Here is a 26,323-nt window from a genome sequence, read left to right as displayed (position 1 = left end):
CAGGCGCGGTGGCGGCCGGAAGCGGCGTGTGGGCCGGCCGGGCAGCGCTCCCGCCCCGCTTGCCCGTCCTGCCGGCCCGGCGCGCCGCGGCCCCGCCGCCGGAAAGATGCTGCCCCTCTCCATTAAAGACGATGAGTACAAGCCGCCCAGGCTCAACCTGCTCAGGAAGGTGTCGGGCTGGTTCAGGTGAGTGGCCCAGCGCTGGCCAGGCCGGGAGCTGCCGGTGCCACGGCCGAGCCCCCGCGGAGGGGCTGTGCCGGCTGGTGCCGAGGCGTCCGGGCCGCCCGGCGAGCGGCTCCGGTCTCCCGGCGCTGTGCCGGCCGGTGACCCGCGGTGTGCTCCGTGCACAGGTCTATCCTGGCGGACAAGACTTCCCGCAATCTCTTCTCCTTCCTCTGTCTCAACCTCTCCTTTGCCTTCGTGGAGCTGCTCTACGGCATCTGGAGTAACAGGTAAGCGGGGCGGGGGCGCGGCGGGGCGAGCGCGGCTGCAGCGCGCAGGAAGCGGCGCGTCCCGCCCGGCCAGTGCCACGTCTCCTCCCGGCGGGGCCGGGCCTGCTGGCCCGCTGTCCGGAGGGGCCGCTGGCAGAGCCTTGGGGCCGCTGCAGAGCTTCCGCCCACCGGGACCACTGTCGTGGGCAGCGACCGGCGCCGCCGTCCCCTCCGCTGGGTCCCGGCGACGCGGCGGAGGCGCTCCGGCGGGGGGGCGCGCCTCGGAGGAACCCTGTTTGGAATTGCTGTTGTGCTCTGTGCTTTGCTGAGGAGGAAGCCTGCCTCGATTTTCGGGTCTCGGGGGCTGTAGCTGCTGCTTACCACGGAGATCCTCTTTTGGGGAGTGTGGCTTTTTCCGTGGGTTGATACCTGGATATCGCTGTCTCAAACATGCTTGTCTCGAGGAAGAAACAGGATTTGACACATCCTTGTATAGCTGAGCGCTACTTTACATAGCACCAAAATTCACAAGAGCAGAAAAAATGGAAGAGAATTGACTAAATTGCTACTGAAAAATCGGTAGCAAAATATAAGAAGAAATGCAGAATTACTTCAGTACTGGTGTACAGTATAAAGGTTGAGAACAGGCAATGGTGCTAGTATTTCTGTCATGCTTCATTAATGACAGAGAAGTGTTTTATAATGATATTTCAGTCTCTGTTAATAGTTCAGTTCAGAGTGGACTGGTGCAGAAATGTCATTTAAATCCAGCAGTGTCCTCCTTACCCAAAATTACTGGAGCTCTTAAAAGTTCTGAGTGAATACAGTGATGTGAATTTGGAAACAGTTGCATCCATGTTGTTCTGAATCTCTCAAATGACACTATAAAATGCTCAACTTTGATTACAGTAATTGGCACCAGAGAGCATGCAGTTCTGTCATGGGCACAGACTATCTTGGCAGCACCCAGACCATTTTGAATGTGTGTGGTTTTGGCTTTTATGTTAACTCACTTTGCAGTTGTGCAAGGGTTGTTACTGAATGCATAGTCTATTTGAGTATGAATTTTTTTTTCCTAATAACTCAGCAGATGTAAATATTTTTCTTAGCTGTTCTCATATAAAAAGCTTTGTGTTCATGTGGCTTTGTTCTGATGTCTGTCTTTTAAAAATAACAATTTTTTGGTAGTGCAACCTTAAACAGTCCTGTGTATGAGATGAGATAACTAAACTGAGAAACTTTAGTGACATTTACAGAACTTTGTCACTGAGGAATGTGGCGTATTGGAATTCAGAAGACACTTATTTTTGTACATACTTGAGATTAAGAATTAGGACTTACTGCATAGCCGTTAGTTGAACCTTTTGTTTCTATTTCAAGTCACAAGTTTTGGGTATCTCTAAGTCTAGATTTTGGGCTAGAACAAAACAGTATCTTGGCAAGTACTTGTAGGATATGATGAGGAACGTCTTCGGTCAAAGCAGATAGGTCATGCCTTGGAAGAGCAAACAGACAAGCAGACAAGGAACCCTATAGGGTTCATTTTGTCATTTGAAGACACAGTTCCATTTCTCTTCATATGAGAAATTCTCCTGAGCTTCTGTTTGCCAATTAGATTGTTTTCCTGAACTCACATAGGAATGTTGTACAGACGCTTCTTGAACTCTGTCAGGCTTGGTGATGTGACTACTTCCCTGGGGAGCTTGTTCCAGTGCTCAGCCACTGTCTGGGTGAAAAACCTTTTCCTAATGTCTAATCTAAACCTCCTCCAACTCAGCTTCATGCCGTTTCCTCGGGTTCTGTCACTGGTCACGAGTTTGCTGGCTGAGAGCTTGTTTGCTTGTTTAAGGTTGAAATTTGCTATGTGTGCAAATTTGTTTAATTTGATGTTAAACTAAATCAGCTGTGGAAGTGTCTTTATTTAGACACAGTGTGTTTGAGTACAGGGTTTCTACTAATTTGTACTCTGAATGATGTGTTTGATTCTACAGGAGTTCTTGCATGCATCCCATGTTGCTGGTGGGTCACAGTATTGCTGGTTGTTGACTGGATCACTTGATTACGTTAGTAATCGCTTTGCACCCATTTTTTCTAAGGTCTTGTTACTTTACAGGTCACTTTAAAAAAGCCTGAGATGAAATGAGATTGGTCTCTTACCAGGCTTCCTGCCATTTGTGCAGCTCAATCACTTGTAGCTGTACCTATGATACAGAGCATGGTTATGCCACGAGGTGAATTGCATGGCAGATGCAGTCTGCTGATCCCTGCTGATAAGTCCACGTGCCTCTGGCCACCTGGAATTGTTAGCTTAGGTCTTGAAAGCAGCACAGCTATATTGGTTTTGCACTTAAGGTAAGTCTTGCCTTAGTGAGATTTGTAGGTGTGAGCACAGTGCCATGGTAACTTGCTGCATGATTTCTGCTTCTAGAACTTCTATGGGATTTTGTTAGAGTAGTTATACACTTCTCTTTCACAGAAGGTTCTATTAAAAAAAAACCAAACAAAACAAAAAAACCAAGGAAGAACTTCCCAGCAAAACCCAAACACCTCAGAAAGTAGTAGCTGTCTCTGCTTAGCTGTACTTATTACTTCCTTTTCATAATCAGTACAATTTAGGGTTACTGTCACTAATTACCTTCTACCTGAATGTGTGATATGCTTTGTGGTGGGTTTTTTCCTTCACTGGATCTTCCTAACTGCTCAGAACCAAACTTAAAATGAGTTTCCCTAAAGATATCACCTGATTTTGGGGAGGGGGAAGATGTCACCAAAACCCTTCAAGAATTCAATAGCAGATTCCATTTTGCTGCTTCATAGGCATTCAGCCTATGGGTCTTGTTTTAAAGTTTGTTCAGAGCAGCTTCATTTCTCCTGCTTTGGTGGCTACAGCACCTGAGGACAATATACCATGCCATCATCCCTTTGCCTTTAATGTTGTGTGTTAGGAATAACTCTGTATGTGTTCATAAAGTACACACATAAATATATAGAGCAAGACACTTGGTCTTTCCTCTCCTTCAAACCCACTTCTTCCACTGTTGGGTGTTTAATCTGAAACACTTAAGATTAAGCTTGTAATTGTTTTCTGTAAGGCTGAAATGGTTTGGCTTTTTAATGTGAGGTGGTTGGAACTTTGGCTAATGAAACTTTGTATTTGACTTCAAGGTGAATATTTGTTTATCTTCTAGAACTTGTTAAACCAGTAATTGCTTCCTATGCTTCAGTTTCCAAGAACTGAGTTGTGTATGTAATTATTCTTAGATAACCAAAGAACTGGGAAAATGGAACTTTTGGAACTGTTGATTAACAATTGCTCAACAGTACCTCTCTATCAAATGTCTTCTAAAATATGAAGCTTTTTTTTTTTTTTTTTTTTTTTTTTTTTTTCTCAATGCATGTACTTCCCTGCAGATTTACAGAACCTGTTCATGAGTAACTTGGTAAACTTTGGCAATGCTTGTGTGAGGTGTTAACCCCAGTTTACCTATAGGTTACAAACTGATACAAAATTCTACTGGCTGACTAACTCATGCACTAATTGAAGTTGCTTTGAACTTTTTAGCATGCTGGTTTACTTTAACTGTTTCTCAATCAAGACTGACATTTGTCCATTGGTCTTTGAAACAAGCCATTTAAGATGTGGTCTCTAGCCTCTGATTCCTTCAGCCTCTAGATCTCCGAGCTGTGCATCTCCTAGTCAGTGCCTTGCCACTGCTAAGGCAATGATTTGAAGTTATGTTGATGAGAGATGTGGCAGTGGGTAAATCCTACTCCAGGAATTTTGATTTTTTTTGCCACCTTTCACTATTACCAAAATCATATGCTAGGAGGACTTTTTTGCCAAGCACTCTTCCAAAGTGCTTTCTCTAAGCTGACAAAAGCAGTTTTGGCATCATATTTGTGTTGGTGATGAAGTGTGGATTTTTCCCCTGTGCTAGCAAAACCATGCTTGAAGCTTAGAAACACAGTGTATTCTGCAAGTGTGTAAAAGATTAATGTCTGTGGGGTGGTTTTTTAATACTCAACATGTAGTACATGGAACATAACACTTTCTTCCTGTTCTCTTTCAGTTTAGGTCTAATATCAGATTCTTTTCATATGTTTTTTGACTGTACTGCTCTATTGGCGGGATTAGCAGCTTCAGTTATTTCAAAATGGAGGTCAAACGATGCTTTCTCTTATGGGTAAGAAACTTCAGGCTGTTACCTTAATGTACTATAGTAAATGCTTAGGTAGTCATTTTTCACTTATAAACAAAAGCTTTTTGCAGAATGTGGAAAAACTATGTTGAAAGTGAGGGTTTTTTTAAGGTGAGCTATGTAAACAGCTGAATTAACAGAAATAATAAAAATATGAAGGCATTGCTTTTGGAAGAAGGTTTATCACTTCCAAGATCTCTCTGATCATACTAGTGGAAACAAGTTAGAGAGCAGAAAGTTGCCCTGCATTGCTGTGTATTAATGGCACAAACAGCCACATCCTGGGTTTGTCCTCACAGTGCAGTGAGGAGCATTACAGGGATTCCCAGACTGCTGGTGTCCCACTCCTCCTTTGGAATAGAAAGTTACAACTGAAAGGAGCCAAGTGTCAGTGATGCTGTGTTGGAGATTATAAATCATTATTCTCAGAAGCAGCAGGATTCAGAATGGTGACTGCCATTCACACAGATCCTCAAGGCTGAGGTGTGCCATTCCATACTGCCCTTGGTGGATTTACCTGCTGCAGCTGGCATTTGACAGGCACTTGGTTCCACTGAACGTGGCAGTTGTGCCCTATAAAACAATACTAGGGGTACAATATTAGTAATTGGTAATACTGATCACCAGCAAATGAGTTGTAATGTGGGCATTCCCCATAGCATTCTTGACCTGTCAGCATTTAGCTGCCTTGCTTAAGTGTGAATCATATAGTTTGAAACTTAAAGCACAGTTTAATTTAGGTGGAAGCTCCAGTGTGCATAGAAATCAATTTAGAGAGAATCACACCATGAACTAATTGCAGTGAAAGCACGTTCTGTATTAATTACTGCTGAGCATTTAAACAGCTAGTGTTCCATTTATCAGAGAACAGCCACACTTTATTAAGTGTGATGTTTGCTGCATTGAAATTACATATTATTCTACACCTGGTAGTTTGTTATTGTCAAAATTTTATGTTTGAAATAATTAATTTCTACTTAAACTTTTACTGAAAATCCACCTTCTAGAGGGGAAGCAAATTAATACATGTCTGTTTGATATTAAACATAACTTAACACCAGAAAACTTTGATTAGATTTCACATGCTTATCTTAGTTTGTGGCTTCCAAATTACATTTATACTATAACTTTGAGTAGAGATAAGTGGAAAGATTTTGACATATTGAAAGATTTCTTCCCTCTAGATTAGGGAATGGCTGATCTGGATCAGGTAGTTTCTGTCAAAGTACAACGTGGTCAGTTTTATATACTCATCTGTAATTTTTATGCCATCTTCCATTTAGCAAATTCCTATGTAATGTAACTGTTTGAGAACTAGAAGATTACACTCCAGTCTCTTATGTTCTAATTTTCAGCATTTAAATGGAAGTGGTAATATCTGCTATTACTTTTTTTGTTTCTTGCAGTTATGTTCGAGCAGAAGTTCTTGCTGGTTTTGTAAATGGTTTATTCCTCATCTTTACAGCATTCTTCATTTTTTCTGAAGGTGTTGAGGTATGTTATGAAATCAATTACACTCTTACATTCTATAACTAATATGGGCAAACATTTTTGTTTTTAATAGGAATAAATTTTTGAAATTTATGAATTGAAAATTCAAATTATGTTAATAATTGATAAAAATCTGTGATTTGAACAGAGAATAGAGCCATCCTAAATTGCTGTTTAATGACAGAGAAACCCAACTTTTGCAGTATCTGTACTAGCTTCTTAAATAGTGTATTTTGTTTATGTGTAAAGATTCTGTGAGATGGAGCCTGTCCTTTTTTTCAGCCAGTTAAGGATGTTTTAGAAAGATCTTCACTTCTCATTGTTAAAGAACAAATGAGGCCAAGAAAGAAAGGCCCAAACTAGTCGTTCAGAGGAGAGAAGTTAGTCATAAGAAGTTGGACCAGCTTGTTAAAGAGCACTGTTCTCCAGATCTTGAAGTCTGATGTAAATGGCAAGTAGTAATAGCTTAAACATTTACAAGGGCTCTTTTCTTGCAATTTTTTACATGGTGGTTCAGGATAATAATAATAAGATTGAAATTTAGACATTAAGGGCAATATCAAGGATTAAGAGTAAAACTGATAACTATTTCTAATCAACTTGAATTAATGCTTTTACTTTTTGATGGGAAATATGCTATAAATTTGTTTAGACTTCTAGTTCATTGAGTTATTTTTTTTTATTAATGGAGAATTGAGAAGAGCTTTTTCTTCACTGAACATTTCTCTACATTGATAGGCTTGTAAATACTTTGAAATCAGTTAAAACTGGGCTGAAATTGCCTAAAAGCCTGGAAAAACTTCAAATCTAAAAACAGGAGCAAAACTTACTAGAAAAATTAAAAACCATGACAGAGTCAAGGGTAATATTGAAAAATAATTATTTTCCTGCTGATCTGAGCTCCCATATTAAGTATTCTCTTTGCTTGTGATGGTGACTCTTTCTCTCAGTTACTTTAAAATTTTATTGTGCTAAATGTTTTATTGTCTTGCTATTTACTGCCTGTACCTTTCATCCTTGTGGAGATGGTAAATGTTTTTCTCCTCTGTCAGTAGTAATTTACACTTATCGACACTTAGCTTCAGATGCAAATTCTATTTGGTCTATAATGTCTCCAAGAAAAAAAATCCAGAGGAAGTAGGGTAAAAAAGAATTGAAAAAAATCAGTCTAGATTGGAGAATTTCTAAAAAATGTCTTAATTTGTTCTGAGTCTTTATTTTATTCCCCTCATTGCCTGACCTTTCTTAGGAGAAAGGAAGAAATGGCATTCTAGACTCTTAGAAGTCTTATAGGTGACATAAGCAATCCACATACTGGAAAAAACCTGGTATGTTCCACCATTCAGATGGTATTGAGGCACATCCCACAGCATAACCAAATCTTATGATAAAACTGAGCTAGACTCTCAGAATATTCTACTGTACTTTCACAGCTTTATTTTCAGACACTGAGAATTGGTCTGTGTATCATCCCAAAAACTGGAAGTCCTGAGTAATTTTTCATTATGTCTATATATATGTATGAGAATGCTCCTTTATCTAAGCAGTTTTGTGGTGCCTTTTAATGATGTAAAAGGATTGTAAAACTCTACATTTGCTTTTTGGTTTGTTTCTTTTTTTTCTTTTTTAGAGAGCGCTTGAGCCTCCTGATGTGCATCATGAGAGACTTCTTCCTGTTTCTATACTGGGATTCATTGTAAATCTTATAGGAATATTTGTTTTTCAGCATGGAGGTCACGGGCATTCACATGGCTCTGGTAGGATTTCCCTTCTGTTTCCTTTCTTGGCAGCCTGTTCCAGGGCCTTACTGTCCCCCAGTGAGAGCCCCAGTATTACATTTGATGTCTTGTTAATGGCAATCCCAGCTAAATGTGTATGTGACCTCTTGCTATGTTGACTTCTGTGTCTTATTACCAGCCTCCTATGCCATTGTTGTCCTCCTCATATTAATATCCATTAACTGGAACATCTTTTAGTCCAGAAGCTGCTTTCTGGAGTTCATGTGCTCTCCTACACCTTATTGAAAGAGATTTACAGAGCATCTTTTTGGACAAACTTAAGCAAGGTTCTGGCTGGAAAATTTAGAAACAGTATTTGAAACAAATTTTAAGAATGAGATGATTCTGCTTCAGATGCTTCTCAGCTTAGTGTCTTTTGAATTGAAATGCAGAATTTATTTGCCTAAATACACATGGTAAACACTCTGAGGTTTTTTTTTCTGCAAAGCCTGTGGATCTCTCTTTGAGCTTAACATATGTATTTACATAGACTAGTGGAAGAACATAGTTTTTGGTCTCTAGGCAGCAATTTTTAATCTTCAAATGATAGTCAATTTCTGCTTTCTTAAAACAGCTGTTTTTAAAGTGCTTATATCTAATGAGGTATATATTTTTCAAATTCTACTAGAAGTCCAGCACAACAAGTCTCAGAAGTGGGAATGTATAAAACACTTGATTTTTAAAACCTGGTATATTTTTATATATATAAAATATGTCTGCTCAGTAGAGCTGCAGATGAGAAACACCTTGTGTTAAGTTTCTTATTATATATACCTTAAGATGACCTCAAAGATGAATATGTTTTGAGTAGCTGAGAAACAAATGTAAATATACTTTTATTCATCATTTATGTATTCATAAGTTCTCTCTGATGGTGATATTTGTTTATAGGGCATGAGCACAGCCATTCTCTATTCAATGGTGGTCTCAGCCATGGGCACAGTCATGGAGATCATGGACACAGCCATGAACATAAACATGCCCATGGACACACTCATGGTCATGGCCATGGACACTCTCATGGTCAGGATTATTGTCATGGTAAGTACTGGGTTCATATCATAGATCATCCTGTCTCAATCTGAATCTTCAATTAATAACTTACTGAAAAATAAAAAGGGTGTTGTCAGCTTCTTGTGATCATACATGGAAGTAGCTTCATTAAATGTCTGATATGCTCTGCCACCACTATGTTTTGTGACTCATTTTGTGTTCCACTTGCAGTAATTTCAAAGTTAGTTTTTAAAGATTTTGCTTTACCTCTGGTTTTTGAGTGTGCACTGTAATGTATGTTGCCAAAGATGAAACAGCTGTATTACAATATAGTGAAATTAGTTATCAAGTGTCCTGTTTCAGTTTTTTCATTAAAATCAAGTGACAAAGTTGAGCCATTTTTCTATTGTTCTGCATTTTTTCTGTATAATTTTATAGCTCAAGATATTAGAAAAAATGAACCAGTAAACTTTGGGTACTTATGGATTGTTAGTTGTACCTGGTTTGTGATCTCAGATAAGACTTTCCCCATTTTGTGTAGTTGTAATCTGTTTTAAGGTGGAAAAGATACTTGCTATGTTAGCTATGCCAAGATCTTTTCTATGAAGGCAAACAATCTGAGAAGAAACATTTGTGTAAAATGTAAAAACAGCAACCTTCCCTGTGGGTGAAGAGGCTGTGTAGGTACCACCTATTTGAAACAATGCCAATGAAAGCCTTGTGGTAATGCAGGTCTGTCAGTCCTTCCTGCCTAAGCCATAAACTGAGATCTGATGTGCACATTCAGAGCAGGGAATAGCGTGGGAGCTGGAAGACAGGAGGTGACAAAGAGTATAAAAATATTTACTTCTCCCTTCCTTGCTATTCTTAGAAGATTGGTGTTTGTTTCCCAGTAGTTCTCCTGGAATTTGCTTGGAAAACAGGAGCTCCCTGTGTCTGCCTCTTCCTTGCCTTCCTCATGGCCCACCCTTATAGACATGTGAATGTAGCTGTCTTGTGCAGTTTGATATTCAAATCAGCTGTTATGTAAATTATTGTATATCTTCACTAGAAGCCTTTTACTGTCCTTTAAGAAGTTTTTCTTAAAACATCTTTCAGATTAATGCTACAGAGGCATTAATCTGCTTCGATGAGGTTTTTTTACTTACTTGTTCCTTCTCCAAGTCTTATTGTTTTTTTTTTACATTAGGTATACATGCTTGCTTAAATGAAATATTTCTGGTTAGCAAATTTATTTGAACCTACTCTTGTGGCTTGTGTTCATGGCTTGGATTCTTAAGGGGTCTCATTTTGCTATATACTAGAAAGGTCTTACCTCTCTGTTTTAATTAAGAACAAATGTAGATAATTTATTTCTGTATATACCTATGTAGAAATCTATTGTGTAAAGCAATGTTATATTTTAAAAAATGCACTTTAAGACTTTTAACTTAATTGCTGTATTAAAAAACAATAGCTTGAATAAAAGCTGGTCATTGTGAGCAGCCTGTCTGTCTAAGACATTTCTGAAAGGAAGAGTGTAGCAGAAGGACCACTAGAGAGCCTTTGTCTAGGTTAATATGTCAATTATTGCCTTCACAGATGACCATTCCCTTGAAGTAATGCCTGGATCCAGCAAACAAATTTTACAAGGTACGCTGAGAATAAGTATGATGGATTATTGGTTTTATCACAGTCTGCCTGTCTGGGTCTGTCATACCTCTGTTTTAGAGGATTTCTCTGGATAAATGCCACATTTTTCTTAATGGAGCTTTTAAATGAAGTTCCATTCCCCCTGTAAACAGCTCTGCTGTATCCTGTGCCATGACTAGGTGTTGAGGCATTCACAGAAGTCTAAATGTAATGAAGTGTACACACAGTTTAAAAGAGACATCCCAAAAGCTGGGATTCAGCTTCTGTTATTGATGTTGAAAAATCTATGAAAAACTAGGAAAGAGTGGTTAAAAGCAGGAAACTAAGGAGCCTAATTGCAATATATATTCTGTAACACAAAGATGCAGATTGATATAATTGTTAAAGAGTACCTGAGCTTAAAACTTGAATTTCATCAAGTTCTTAGAGTTGGTTTAGAGAAGATGGTAATGCATCTAAATTTCTTGAAGTAGTATTGTAGTCCCTGATCTCCTGGGCATTAGTTATAGATAGTTTAGATATTGATTTTGAGCTTTAGTTGGCTCTTTGTTTGGGTTTTTTTGCTTTTTTTTTAAATGTTCAGAAGTTAAAGGGGGACAATTATGAGATGTAGGAGGTAGTAATTATTTGGCATACCCAAATGTACATAGGATTTTCTCTTATTGGATGTTTTTTGGCTTGTTTGTAGTCCTTGAGAAGGAACATTTACAAGTTACTTCCAGAATTTACAGTACACTGTATTGTGTACATGTATACTCAGTACTTCAGTTGAAGATATTTGAAAGTCAGTCTTCTTGTGAAAGACTCATTTTAATTGAAGCATATTAAAAAGACCTGATTTTATTTTAATTTTTCAACACTAAGGGAAAAACCCCACCAAGTAGTGTGAAGATAGTAATTGTCAAGACAATCACTCAAAAGCAATCACATCCCACCAACAGATCAATGCCTAGGGAAGTCTGAGCAGCAGCTATTTGGGAAAGTCAACACTGTAGTTTTATTGGGGAGCATGATGTTGGATGCAATGTCCCTCTAGTCTGTTTGGATCAGCTGGCCTGGCTGTGTGCCCTCCCAGCATCTTGCCCAACTTGCCTTCCTGCTGTGGGGTCATGAGAAACAGAAGGCCTTGATGCAGGCTGCTGTGGAGAAACCCAGATCTGACCCAGTACAAATGCAGACTTGGAGAAATCCACAAAGAGCTGGTTTATAGTGTTGTTTTTACAAGAGGAGGTTTTCACCTGTCTGGAGAATTGCGTTCAAAAAGCTGTTTCTGAGTGACTTCCAGTCACTGCCAGCAGAGAGCTCCAAAGGCTAAACTTTGACTAGCTGCAAAGTATATGTGTTTCTTTGTACTTGAAGGTAGTGTTATTCTTCAGAATAAGAGTTGTTGTTCTTCAGAATAAGAGTAAGGCTTTTCATGTCTGCAGTATTGTTTAATTCTCAAAACTATTTGTCTTGGATTTCTTTGCCAAATAACTTCTAGAGGGTGTTGTCAATTATACATTAGCACGTGTCAAAGCTTTACAGAACTGTTCCTGTTAACAATCTGTCCATGTTACACAGAACTGCAGCTGTTAATCACTGTTGAAGTTAATAGCCTTACTATGAAATACTCATTACTGTTAAGTGTGTAACAGAATAGAGATTCTTCAAATGGCCCATATTCTATGAATGCATTAAAATCTTTGTGTGTTTGACCCAAAACTGACCACAAATTTAGAAAGTATAGATCATATTATCTAGTTCTTAAAACTCTTTTTTGTAAAACATCTCTGAAATGCTCCATTAGCTTTAAGAACAGCAACTTGTAATGGTATCACTTGGTCTCTTTCAGGTGTATTTCTGCACATTGTGGCAGACACGCTGGGAAGTATTGGTGTAATCATATCTGCTATACTGATGCAGAACTATGGTCTAATGATAGCAGATCCTATTTGTTCAATGCTGATAGCACTACTTATAGGTGTAAGGTAAGTGTTGCTATCACTGGTATTTGGTAGGATTTTGATACTAGTTACAGCAGAAATTGCAGCTCAGAAGAAAAAGGGGAGTTTGTTATGCTAATGACTTAAAATATTTGCTTTTCTTCCAAGAGTGGTGTGTTACCTCTGTTCTGTCCAGCCATTCTGGTGAGCTCTTACATGACCTGTCTCTTTCCTTTTTCTACAGCTACAAGTTTTGCTCTTAAATCTGCATATTTTGTCCTTCTTTGCATAATACTACAAAAATGTCTTTCAGGTTCAAACTGTAGAATGCTTCATCTCTGTATTTAGTACATGCTTATATAAACCAATGTACTCTAGTAAATGGAGCAGAATGGTTTCAGGGCAGCAGAGTTGAGACTGCTGGCACAGGATGTGCCCTTGTCCTTGACAAATCAAGGCTGCTAGATTTTAATTTTGTTTTCTTATCTCAAAAAGAACTCTCTTTTCCTTTGTATTTGCCTCTGAGACATCCTTATTCCTTTTAAGATCTGATGAAAATGCTTCACCTACTTCTGGATTTCACACTTGTTCCTTACCAAGATCACTGTGAATGTGAAGCTATTTGGATTAGACTGGTCAAGCAAATATTTCATTCAGTGATGTTATGAGGCTTTTTTGGCAGCTGTTTCAATGGTGCCATAGGGCAGTGTGCCACAACTCCAGTTACAACCTAATGACTGAACACCTTTGTCTGTTCAGCAGGGGTGAGTGTCATCTGATGAACTGCAGCTACTTCTGCTGATACCATGTATGGCATGTTTATGGCTTGTGCATGGCAGCATTCACAGGATTATTGATGTGAATCTCCCTGTTAGTCAAAGTAGGGCAGCAGGCTTCAGACACAACGCCCACAGAAATGGCTGTGCTAGAATTCACTATTAAATCACCACTCTAATATAAACTCTGGAGATCTTGATTCAACATTCTGTAATTTCAAAAAAGGACAAATTATTACAAACTACTTCTAGTACTGAAATCTCAGAAAATGGGAAAGAAAATGTGCAAGTTTCCAAGGGGGAAGAAACTTGCTGAGGTAGAGGTAGTAGCTGAGTAGAACACAGGTTTCCATACACTTTGTATTTTAAGGGTCCAGCTTTATGTACAGCAGAAATACCACACGAATGACAATTCTTTTTTTTCTTCCATTCATACAGTTGAAATAACACTGAATTCCATAATATAATTGAGGTGTCATAATAATGTTGTTTATAGGTTTTCTAGATAGAAGGAACATTTGAGACCCATGTTCTTTGCTGAAAATACTGGAGAAGTTCACTATTTGATGTGTCTTTTGATCTGATGCCTGTAATGTTACTTTGTTGTCCACAGTGCTATAAAAAATCAGGAGAATAATTCTGCTATCAGTGCAGTCAGCTGCATCATAGTTGATAGAAGCAAGCCTGCATTTCTTGCCAACTGACACATCCTGGCACATCAATGAAGCAAACACTAATTGCAGGGTTGGGTGGTTTCGTGTTGATATTTTGTTTGTTTTCTAAGCAGTCCAACAGAATGGCCTATTGATGGTTTTGCTTGAAATGCACGTTAAGATCATAAATAAGATCACTGGCAGTTTCAGATGGCTGTTGAGAACTTGAGTTCATTTTTGTGGTGCTTGACTTTAGTAATCTTCATTTACACTTCTGGATATAAAACCACTGCTTATTTTGCCTTGTTCTTCAATATGCTGTGTTTGAGGTGTCCTTTAAGAATTAGTGCAAAAGGGTTTGCAGATTCTCCCATAAGATGGTCTTCTGTAGCAGGAATATGGGAGCCCAGGTGATGGTTGTTAGATATATACTAGTTTTGTACTTAATCTTTTAAAGTCATCTAAATCTAACCTAGAGAAAAAAAAACATACTGAAGTTTTGTGAAATTTAAAATTTGAGGGGAATAACATTGCAAAAATACTGTAAACTGGCAAGAGTTTACAATGGCAAGAGCTGTGTCTAGTTCAGGGTGCAGGGGGGACATTAGGGTTTTGGGGTTTGTTTGGGTTTTTTTAATTGTCTGCTCATGTGATTCTTGTTGGTTTGAGGTGGGAAGGACTGGGATGTTTAATTTCTAGAAGTAGCTGTCAATTTCTGTCAAATTTGAAATGTTGATAAATAATTTTTAGGGTAAATTTGGCTTCAGATTAAATAATTACCTTCTGTTTCAAATGAATATTTGTCAGTTTTGTTTGTGTCCCTTTTACTGTTAAATCCAAGTTATTGATTAAAGGTCTGAGTTTGACCTACAGAGTCTGCAGTATATGAGTAGGGGGTAGGTTAGATCCAGGACTTCTGTTTCTCTGTTGTTTTGTTAGAGTGTTTTGTTGTGGGGCTTTTTAGTTTGTTTTAGTTTGATTTTGTTTGGGGTTTTGTTTTCCTTTTTTAATCTATATTCTTCCTGTGATACTTTTGTATACAAAGAAGAAATAAAGGCAGAACAGAAATCCTTATTGCCTTTTATGGAACTATGTCTGGTAAACCAGTAGAATAACAAAACTATTGCATGAGACTGCAGAGGAAAATCATTGCTCTTATCCAGGATTGCTTGTGGCTATGTGAGAATTGTTCATTCATTTTATATTGAGTGTTTGCTTGCTTTAGTGTTGGGCAGTTCTCTCTGGTTTATTTGAGCCTTGCCTGCTCCTGTTAGTGGGTCTTCTCTGTCCAGGTTTCTGCAATGATGGCCACACTCTCCAAAGAAATCGCAAAAATAAGATGAATAAAAAACTCACTGGTGCAGTATAAAGCTGTACAGACTCCACTTTGTAACCTGTTTTGCCTTGTGCACGTGCAGAAGGGTTAAGCAGTGCTTCTTCCGAGAAGTCAAGCAGTGCTTTTAAATGAAATGTTGGAGCCTTTTTGTAGACAACATCTCTAATTAGTGCAAATTGTCAGCTGCTGACACAGTTGTTCCTGTGATCCTTTGCTAAGGGTGCTATAGGGTGACATTCTCTGCCTAGCTGCTCATGAGTTAGCACAGGACATTCTGACTGCACAGTGAAAATCCTGTGTGGGATTTGAATTTTCCTGAATGCAGCCACTGATATCTAGTGATTCTTTCTTCGATTACTCTGTGCTATCTCATGCAAGTAGAGCATAAATAGGATATGCTTAAAATAGGCAAGTCTGTCTTACCAGCATTTTAATTTTTTTTTTTAAACAAAAGCTTGACTGTTTCATTGTTGTTTAGGCTGACACTCTTCAAGCTTTTTCCAAAGTGTTGTCCACATGATTATATATGCCTTGAATCACTAAAAAATTTCTCAAGTCTCTAAACTGCTTTTAATATTTAAAAGTAAATGCTCAGTTAGTTTTTAACCTTAGTATTCTAAGCCTTATTCTGAAATGTTGAAGCAATTTTAGTATTTCAGTCAGCTATGTGAAACTAGTCACCACGCAAAAGCCACAACTCTGGTATAAATCAAGTTTGTCCTAAACCACTATTAGACCCACATGTTTCTAGAAAGGCACAGTAGACTAAATCTGATACTAGATTGCACCGAGCATGCAGACTGCATATTAAGTGGTCAAAGAAATGAGGCAATTTACTTTAGTCATTTAGTGGAGTTGTTTCCATGGGTTACATAATTTTTTGCATAAAATCTTGAGCTGCTGGAACATCATAGAATATGAAAGAGCTTTGGAGGAGGATGTGCCAGTAACATTTGAGGCCTTTCATGTTCGGGGCATAGCAGTATAAAAAAATCACTTTTTTTAAATGAAGTGCTGCATTCAAGATTCAGAAGGAATTTTTTAGCAAAACTCCTCCACACTAGTGTGTTTATTGTTGGTGTTATTTTAAGCCATTACTGCTAAATGTGAAGCACTACCTTTATTTACAGGGTAATGGTACCCACCAGCCTTGCTTGAGAATGAAGGTACTAAATTTTTATGGGAACAAAGAATTCAAATTCAGTAAAGCATATGTTAAATCTCTGGTCCTTGTCTTGAGCAAAGCTTGCAGTCTGATTAAAATTGCCGTTGCCTAATAAAAAAATTTTATTAAAATTCTGAAATAGGCCAACAGCAGTCTCCACACTGTGGCTGTGGATGTTGGCTGGGAAAATCCCCAGAATTTGGAAAATTGTCTGTAGATTTTTGAGCTATATTATTTGAAGAGCCCTAGCTGGTCTTGATCCTTAGCATTGTTTGTTTACCTTCCACAAAACCTGTCACAAATATCCCCCCTTTTCTGTAGTGCTGAGAGCACTGAATGAATTTCCTGCTGTGCTCTGAGTGCAATGTCTGTCTAAAGGGTTCTTTACCCTGACTTGTTTTCAGCTTTGCAGTCCAAGATCACGACAATGCCAGTCTTGCTGGCTATGCCTACAAAAGCAACGGCATAAACAGGATGGCACTGGAATGGGCATAAGTATTATCTGAATGTGATGCAGCTTAAATAAGAGTCTGATGCTTTCACTCTTAATTTTTTTATCAATCCATGTGTAGTAGTGGCATTCTGGATTTATTGGATTCATGTCAATAGTTAGTTTGTTTTGATTTGTTTGAACACCTTTCACTTCTGTAACAGTGTTTGTGCAGATGTGATGTGCTGTAACATTTGCTGCCTTTGCCTTTCTGGCTTTTGTAGAGGATATGTTTTTATTCCAAATCCTGCTGTGGGTTAGTTCCTCTTTCAAATTTTATTGTAATGTAAAAGAGAGTGATATTTTAGATTTAAGGCTTGGTGATCAGAAAGTAATGGAATTGTGTCTGCTTTAATAGCAAAGCTTACTGACTGCTTATGCATGAGAAAGCTTTCTACTTGGTGAGAAATCAGCACTATTTGTTTTCCTCAATAATCTTATAAATTAAAACAAACAAGGGGGGAAGCACCAGTGTAATAGTTGCTGTGGAGGCAGCCAATTTTTCTTTTTTCACTAATGACTAACCAAAAGAAAAGGAGAAAGCTTGGTCAAAATCTCTTACCTGTATTTTCAGCCAGCTTGGTTTTGTCATCTTCCCTTATGTTTTCTTCAGTCACATGAAGTGGAACTGATATTTCCAGTGCTTCCTAGTGATTAAGTAATACTGGTTTTAGTTAATGTTTGAGAAAAGAGCTTACTTTGTGGAGTTCTGGTTTTTAAATTAAAGGTTTTGTACTTCAGTAGCATGCATGAAACAGTGGAAAACACCAGGCATCATAAAACTGGATTTTCTTACTCGTTGTGTTAGTTTGGCTTACAGTAAGATACCATGTGAGTTAATATCCCTTTGGATGCAGAGGGGCATCCATGGCTGCCTTTGGTCTGCACAGCATTTCTGAGGGCCTGTCACATCACTGCAGCTGTTTTTGGCTTTTCAGTTTTGAGAACACTGAACACTGACTCTAAGATAGAGGAAGAAGGTGGGACCTGGGATATGCTTCAACTTACACCAACAGTTTCGAGCCACATCCTGATTTACCTCTATTCTTTGGACTTCTAACATGTTCTTGTTTCATAGCTCTTGTCTCTTTAAATCTACTTTACAATTAATTTCTCTTCCATCATATAATGTAGATCAGTTTTATTAAATAGTGCAAGTAAGTTTTACAAATCAGACTTTTTTGTTAGCTTTCTTTCATGGCTTTTCTCATTCTTAGTGGTATGTTTCAATAACAAAGCAAACTACTAAATTCTCTATTCCTTTAGTTGTTTCCCTGGGAAAAAATATGCAGCCTGTATGTGTATGGTTTTTGAAACCTTTGGATGCATATGCTGGAGAGGCCTTGTTAAATTTATGGGAATGAAGTAGTGTTCAAAATACTTGCATTCAGTTTGCATCCTGAAGTTGTGTATTGGTCTTTCAAGGTTTTTATTAAGAAGCAAACCTGCATTTTAAATAGGGAGTTAAACTGAAATCAATTCATCAGTGGAGTGTGTTGGCAGCTCCAGTTCCCTTTGATGTAATGCTTGTGACATGGACATTATTTAGTGAGATGGGTCCATTAATAAGAGAACCTTTTTTCCCTAAACTTCTGTAATCCACTGTAGAATGTGACACTCCAATTAAGCTTCCTTTGGACAGATTGACAGTTATTGCATTGCTAAATGTTTGTCCTGGTGACAGGTCTAGTTTAGGCAACTCTTCTTGTCCCTAATTGCTTCTTCCTATTTCTGAACTGATGCCTTGGTGGCAGTGCAAACGTGTGAGGCCATGTGCTGGAGGGCACCAGGCAGTGAATTTGGCTGGAACAACCTTTTTTACTGCAAGAAGGGGTGATTTTAATTTTAGGGTGGTGGTTTTTCCAGGGGTTCATTAGACAAGAGTCACACAGCCTCTCGCTCCCTCCCACCCTGGCCAAGGCTTAGCCAGGGAGTGAGCTGAGCAGTGCAGGAGCTGCCCCATGTTCAAATGGAAACACTTCTTTAAAAATGATTGGTCATTTCTTCACATCTGCAAATACACAGCTAGTCTGTGCCATGCATTCCACATCACTTCATGAGATTTAAACAAAGGTTCTGCAGTGTTCTTTAACAACTGGTCCAGTTAATTTCTTGAAAATGTTTCAGGTGTGCTTTTAATCCCATAGCTCCATATACTGCAGCTGTGATGTCAGTGCTGAACTCTGAAATGCAGTTTACAGTTTCTGAAATACAGAATCACTTTCAGTCCAGAATGTCAGGTGACTTACATGCTCTTGAAATTAAATTGCTATTTATGCTTTATTGTTGGGCTATAGATATGTTATCCACGTGAAAATTTTAGAATGCTTTACTGAACCAGGCCTGATGCACTATTCCTAAACAAAAAAAATCACCATGCTGAATACTTAGAGTATAGCCTATTAGTAGTAGCTTCAGGGTATAGGCTTACTGGTCTCCTGGTTTTATTAAAAACCAAAAAGTAATAATAATAAAAAAAGGGTATTAAATGTCTTCTTAGCTTGCTGATTAAACAAGACCATTTGGCCAGGAGGGAACCTCTAATTGCTTCCAAATGTTTAACCCTTGAGCTTGGAGGAGACCTTACACTTAGTTCACTTCAAGAATATGCCAAGCTGTCTGACAAAATAACTCTGTAGCTGGACTGTGCCACGTTAATTTTGTTTTATGAGAACCCTATTATTATCTTAGTTCATAAGAAAAATATGCCTTAAACCAAACACAAAAGCAAACCAAATTTCAGTTGAGTATTTTTATGGTTGCTTGTGAATGATTTGCCATTGAAGTTGGTTTTGAGCTATACAGCTGTTTTGTTGTATAACTTTCAAGATACCAAGAGATTTCATCTCAAATCCTGTGATTAAACCATTAATCTTTTGCGACTGACTACCAGTTGACTCTGGAAACCATGGGGAGAAATAATCTTACCTCTGATAGGACACCACAGCAGTTTTGTCAATCCTTTTATTTTCTGTACTGGGCTTCATGGCGACTTTCTCATCTTTTGATGGAAGAACTAAAGAAAAATTTCTCAGCATTAAGAAATCTTAGGTTGCTCCTTGCACCTTTTGAAAATGTAATAATAGCTAATTTCCTTTTTTCTTTCTAGTATTGTTCCTCTTTTAAAAGAGTCCATTGGGATTTTGATGCAACGAACTCCTCCTTCCCTGGAAAATGCCCTTCCTCAGTGCTACCAGAGGGTGAGCTCTTCAGCTGTTTTTGCTCTGACTGATCAAGCTGTTGACTGACTGAGCCTCAGCTGTGTGTATGAGGATATTTTGGGATTTTCCAGTAATGCCAGTCTAAGGTACCTTGGAATACACAAATGGAGGTACCAGTTGATTTAATACTTTCCTGGAGTCCTAAATTGCATATAGCTTCACCTCACTTTGTGTTTTAAAACTGAAGCTATTCCCCCCAAAGTACTTTGTGCTTATACATAACACTGGAAGTATTATAAGAGTACAAAGATTACTCTGGAATTGACCTGTTCTCCTACTTAACTTTTCTGTTAGAATGCCATGAAGTGCCTTTGCAAAGTTAATACAAAGCACTTGAATGAGCACTGCCTTTCCTTGGGTGTTACAAGTTGTAATCATCACATGGAGGGATTGCTGAAAGTGGAAAGAAGAAAAACCAAAGGGATTGGCAGGACACATCTAAGCCCTCACAAAATTGTAATTGATACATGAATACATTTCTGTTAAAGTTAGAATCTCACAAAATTGTTTCATGGCAAAATTTGCACATTTGCGAAAAGGGCAGTTTTAACTGAGTGCCATCTCAAATCCAACAACTGACTTTTCTCTTGTGAACACCTCTATTTCCATAAATGATTTCAGTAAAATAAATATATGTAGAATGCAAATGCATCAGGATACAAAATCACAACACATACAGAAAATCATGACATGGACACAAATTCCTATGTTTTCATCTTCCTTAAAATATCTGAGATAGTAATAAGAATTTTTGCTAAAGGGTGACAAAATGCACAGTGAACTAGATGTAAAAGAATGCATTGGCTTTATAATACTTTCTGCAAAAAAATAGTACAGACTATGGTTTTCTGAAATATACTTTCTAAAATTTGCCTCTGTTTTTAGGTGCAGCAGTTGCAAGGAGTCTACAGTTTACATGATCCACATTTCTGGACCCTCTGTACTGATGTTTACATAGGGACTTTGAAGTTATTAGTAGCTCCTGATGCTGATGGAAGGTGGATTCTAAGCCAGACTCACAATATTTTTACTCAGGTATGTCTTACCAGTGGAAATCACATCTCAAATTGTAAATTGCTTGTTACGTGATGTGACATTTTAACTCTTATCAGGAAAGGTTTAATATTTCTGAGTTTGGTATATGTTTTGAAAGGCTTCCCTGCTCCAGCTGTCTAGAACAATTTCAAAATACTCAGTTGTGTAGATGGGATTACTGTACCTCTCTGCATAAGTTTTTCATGACACTTTATAGAAATAACGGATGTAATTGTCTCAGGTGTATCAAAGGGAGTTGATATAGATTACCCTACAAGGAACTAAGAAAACAGATGAGGCTTCTTTTAGGACAGAGTTTCTCACCACAGACTGGACCTGCTCAGGCTTTTCACTGCATTGGCAGCTTGCACATGTGATGGCTTTCTGGATAGATTCATAATGTAGAACTGATTTGAACAAGTCCAATGTTACACTCTTGTCCTTAGCTCCATTTTAAACTGACAGTTCTTCAAGAAGCTTGCTTTTCAGGAAGTTAAACGAGCACAAAAGAAAGTAAGAATTGCTTTTGTGCAGCTTCACATGTTGCAGTTATTTAGGATGAATCAGAAGAGGTAATTTGCCAAAGCTAATGTTAATGCATCATTATGTGTGTGCACTTGACTGTGTGAAGAACTCCTTACTCATCTGGTGTTCTCTGAGTGATGTGCTAAATGTGGAGATGAATGACAGAAAAATAAGATGTTGAGGTTTTTTGCTAGGTCACCTACTGATGTGGGCTGATGTTCAGGACAGGAAACTTCCTTGGCTTTACAGTGTTTTTAACCCTCCTTCCCTTTTCCACAGGCGGGAGTAAGGCAGCTTTACATACAGATTGATGTTGCAGCCATGTAGTCAATTTCTGGAATGGTGCTGTTGGACCAAAGTTTTCAGTACTGTACTGGTGTAACAACACTTCTTGAGACAGAGCCTGCCTCCACCACATCTGGAATTGACTGAATAGATTTCTGCCCTTGGGCTACGGAGGGAGTTCACTTCTAAGGAGTAAATATTGAATGAATGTTGTGGACTTTGGGTCTTGTTTTTTTTGGGGCCCCTAAACTTGTAAGTTTTTGAGGGTTTTTTTACTTAATAAGGTTGTGGTACTGGAAACCCTGTCATGTCTTCAGTAAAGCTGCTGAAACCACTGCTCATTCGCATAAAACCAGTGTTATTGGCAATTGGAAACTTGTTTTGTAGACAATGTCACAATGGCTGACATGCTTCAATATAATTGTATGTTTGTACAATTGTTTGTACTTTGCAAACTTAATGAACCAAACCATATTGGGTTTTCAAAGTGCCTTTTATATCAGGAGATCTATTCGCCAGCATAAATATGGAGCATCAAAGGGTTTTATTACTTTTACAAATAATCTTGTATGCAGTCTGATTATTTACTAGTGATGTATGGGGGGGGAGGGGGTGTGTACTTACATAACTGTAGATGTTAGACTTCCATTATATTTGCATCTTACCAGACAGAAAAATTCTAAATGTAAAAGACAAAGCTGTTGTGAAGAGACTTGCTTCTGAGACAAGCTGGGTATTTTGTTGCACGTGTCTTGTGAAAATTATTTTAGTCCAAATACTAGATTTAATTCCAATGAGTCTCTTCATACTGTTGAGAATAATGAGACATTACATGATGCTGCTTCAGTTGAGTCACTTAAACAAAGGGCAGTTGAAGGAAGATGCTGGTGATAGAAGCAATGCTTGAAGTTTGTTTTCCAAATTATATGGTGGAAAAACTAAATCCTGAAATTGTGAAAGCTTAAGTCTCCTGGATTTTAATAGGTTGTTATAATTTTTATTAAAGCAATCAAGTTCAAATTTTGCCTTTCAAAATGTTGAAAATAGTTGTTTCTGGCAGTTATACCCAAAATGGAAATAATAACTGCTTTTCATGCTGTTTTAGCTTACACTTTCCCAGGCTGACAAATCTTACATCTTTGACTATTTTACTGTAGCCATGTATGTGTTCATAGGGGACAAAGTTCTAGGTGCAGTCAGGGTTGTTAGACTGTTGTTTTTTTTCCAGGAACATTCTTCTGTCATATGTTTTCTAGCATATCTGAGTGTCACTTTCAAAAGCAATTTGCTATGTTTGGTATTACAGATGATAGTTCCACTGTGCTGTAGTAGTTCACCTAATAATGGAGGACTTTTTGAGAGGACATTTTACAAAAAGAACATGGTGAAGTAAAAAGCAAGACATTTTCAGGCATTTTCTTGAGAAATCATAGCTGCCACTGATTGGTATGGATTTTGTGTTAATTTTGATATGTGTCAGAGATAATACAAAATCAAGGCCCTGAGAAGCTGACAATGTCTGTGTAGTAAGTGCTAGGCACTATGAAATTACTGAAGATTGATTTGCAGAAATGGTTTGTTTGCCATTGATATTGTTGAATCCATCACAAATACGAAGAGTTTCTTGCATTGATTCTGTTGTTCCAATATAGCACCTGATTTCTTTTTGTGAAAACACAACACTTGCCAATTTTGATGGTGGTTTCTGAATTTTCCAATTGAGATATTGAAACATGGGTATTGATTTTGTCCAAATCTTGGGGGTGTACTCTTGTGCTTGGAACTGGAAACTAGGTGCAAAAAAATGGCAGTACAAAGCCATCTATAATACTGGTTTTAATCTTTGCTGTCTCTTCCAGTCTTCAGATTCTTCCTTTGCCATTTCTGATCCTGTTTGCTTTCCCTGGGGATGCAGGCACAGGGTGCCCTCCCAGCAGGCTGCATGCTCCACGTCTCTCTTTGCTGGCCTCCTCCTGGCACTCTGTCAGGCTTCACTCCCTGTGCCACCTGGCAGATGCTGTGCCAGGCCCAGAGTCCCTGACTGAAAGATGGAATTACACAGCATAGGGTGGGGTGCAGGAATCTGCTGAGCAGATCTGAGCACTGCAGTTTGATACCATGTGCATGTACGTTCACAGACAAAGTGATGAAAATCTGGTTGTGATTATAGGGTGGAGATATAGTTTTGTAGTGTGGTGCATATAGACTCTGCTTGCTGGCTGCTAGCAGGACTTCCTCATTTTTTAATAGTTACTATTATTGTTATTTGAAGCTAGAGAAGATCAACTGATATCACTTTAAAGGCAAGCACCAGACAGATTCATTGCAATTGTGTACACTATTTTAGTTTCTTAATGAAAAGACAACTGCTACTATGTTCCCAAGTGAGAACCTGGCAGTGGCTGTTTGATAGTGGTGATGGTGTTCTTTTAAATGTACATCTACCAAATTTTTAATATGGGAAATGGAGTGAAAAAGCCTATAAGCATGTTAAAATGACACAATGATTTTAATAACTTTTGATTTTTTTTTTTTTTTATGATTTAGCTGATTGTTGAAAGCGGATATACAAGTCTGAGTTTTCTCGTCATGCAAGATAGCACTTCATTATGTTTAAACTTTTTTAGTAAGAAATGTATCATTTGTTTTTCAAACATAATTGGGGATAGTGTAGGGAAGTCAAATTCAAAACAGACTTTAATCTTTTTAGGCTTTCTAAGGATAAGCACTAAGGCTAAGCATCACAAAATTCTGCAAACACAGTGTATGACATGTTCAGCCAGTAACTGCAGTCATGTGTAGTATGTTAGTAAACAAGGGACATATGATTTTTTTTTTCCACCTCCTAAGGAGATGCTTGCTCAGGTTTTAGCAGAGTGCAAACCATGCAGTTGAAAGCAAAAGTGCAGCTTTCCTTATCCTAAGAGCCAAAGCACCATTATTTGTGTTTTGCCAATTCCTTAACACTGGCTGCTTATATAACACTTTGCTATTGACACTTTATTGGAGATGCAAGGCATGATTTAAACAAAGGCTTGTGTGAATGACTGACATCCGTAGAGGGGTGAATGTCTGCAGATCATGTGCTAAAACTCAGCTTCTTGGTATCCACTTCTGAATTTTGAATCAGGTTTTCAAAGTGTGGTTTTCTCATGTTTTCTTGTAGCTGATATTTACTGTGGGGTTACTGGTCTGTCTTAGTGGGTTATTTTTTTCTGTGACTGAAACCAGTAACTTAAAACCCTATTGTTCCAAAGACTAAGCCTGCAAACTGCATAATTTTTACCACACCTACAGCAAAATAAGAAGATAAAACAAATGTTACAGTGTCTGCATTGAAACACCTCAGTGTTTTTTGTGCTAAATAACAGTGGAAGAAAACTCCTCTTATGAATATGCACAGTAAGGACTGGTCCTTTATAGCTAATCTGGTAAGTGTACAGCTCTGGATAGACTGACTCCTTTCATCAGAAGGGCCCCTACAGAGAGCTGGCTTACTCCTGTGAGTTGCTAAACTAAGATGAAAAGTAAATAAACTACTCTGCTTTTTATGTAATAATGCCTACTAAAGCAAAAGTTTAGTTGCATCATTAGTAAAAGCTGCTGACACTATTTTGACACAAAAATTGAAGCTGCTACTACTAATAAAATGGACCTTAGTGACTTAACATTCTTAATTTACTTTTTTTAAGAAGTAAAGCTGGGTTTAAAGGTGAAGGAAAATTAATGGTTTCTCTTTTTAACTATTATAATGAATCTGTTTAGGAATGTAAACAAGATACAAGAGGAAAGAATGTGCTACTGAACTGCAGTTTCCCATCTTTTGCACATAGTGTGCAAACAAACTGTAAAGTCCATGACTTTTCTTTACAGTGCAGATTTCAGTTGCATGCTTTTATAAAATGCAAACTCGTATCTTTCTTCATGACATGAAGTCTTTAAATACCAGTTCAGAGCAACAATTTTAGTTAATAATTGAACTCTGTCCTGTTTTCTCAAGCAGCCGATTGCTGATTCTTGATTATCCTGCCCCTTTAAGCAGGATTTATTTCTTTTTAATAATCTCTCTGATCCTCAGTACTGACTCTGTAGTTAATTCCTCCTTTACACTTCTGTGAAAATCCCTAACTGCAGCTTGCTGGGGTTCCCTTTGGATTTGTCCCCTGTTCAGGCTTTGTTGCAATGCCCATCCCTGTGGGGACTTCCTTGGCCAGACACTGCTATAATGTGAAGCAATGCCAGCCATGCTGTGCCTGGCATGCAAAGACTTGAGTCTTGCTGTGTGCAAATACTGCTCAACCTACTTGTCTGTTTCAGTGAGCCACAAAAGGTTCTTGCCTATGTGGTAATTTGGCGGAAATAATGTGTAAAAAGAGCTGGGTATTTCA

The 26,323-nt window shown here is 38.2% G+C and overlaps 1 protein-coding gene across 2 annotated transcripts; it reads left to right on the top strand.

Moving 5' to 3' along the window:
- Nucleotides 1-2: 2 nt before the first annotated feature.
- On the top strand, nucleotides 3-25,934 carry SLC30A7 (solute carrier family 30 member 7). Of its 2 annotated transcripts, none has more exons than XM_056497851.1 (11): nucleotides 3-186; nucleotides 351-452; nucleotides 4,502-4,615; nucleotides 6,037-6,124; nucleotides 7,752-7,878; nucleotides 8,791-8,940; nucleotides 10,474-10,524; nucleotides 12,359-12,494; nucleotides 19,979-20,069; nucleotides 20,976-21,125; nucleotides 21,930-25,934. In XM_056497851.1, exons 1-11 carry the CDS (start codon nucleotides 107-109, stop codon nucleotides 21,975-21,977), a joined length of 1,137 nt encoding a protein of 378 aa, XP_056353826.1. In that variant the 5' UTR covers nucleotides 3-106; the 3' UTR covers nucleotides 21,978-25,934. The 2 variants fall into 2 exon arrangements, with proteins under 2 accessions (XP_056353826.1, XP_056353827.1); XM_056497852.1 differs by lacking the exon at nucleotides 3-186 and adding an exon at nucleotides 2,545-2,783 and having other exon boundaries at nucleotides 431-452.
- The last annotated feature ends 389 nt before the right edge of the window (nucleotides 25,935-26,323 follow it).

The sequence above is a fragment of the Oenanthe melanoleuca genome, chromosome 8 (genome assembly GCF_029582105.1).
Source record: "Oenanthe melanoleuca isolate GR-GAL-2019-014 chromosome 8, OMel1.0, whole genome shotgun sequence".
NCBI lineage: Eukaryota > Metazoa > Chordata > Aves > Passeriformes > Muscicapidae > Oenanthe > Oenanthe melanoleuca.
The sequence above is the reverse complement of the archived record's forward strand: the minus strand, read 5'-3'. Positions and strand labels throughout refer to the sequence as shown.

Excerpts from the sequence above, each read along its gene's own strand:
- SLC30A7 (XM_056497851.1), top strand. The coding sequence starts at position 107 with ATGCTGCCCCTCTCCATTAAAGACGATGAGTACAAGCCGCCCAGGCTC. Across the intron at positions 187-350 it reads AAGGTGTCGGGCTGGTTCAG|GTCTATCCTGGCGGACAAGA; the intron begins GTGAGTGGCCCA and ends CTCCGTGCACAG. Across the intron at positions 4,616-6,036 it reads AACGATGCTTTCTCTTATGG|TTATGTTCGAGCAGAAGTTC; the intron begins GTAAGAAACTTC and ends TGTTTCTTGCAG.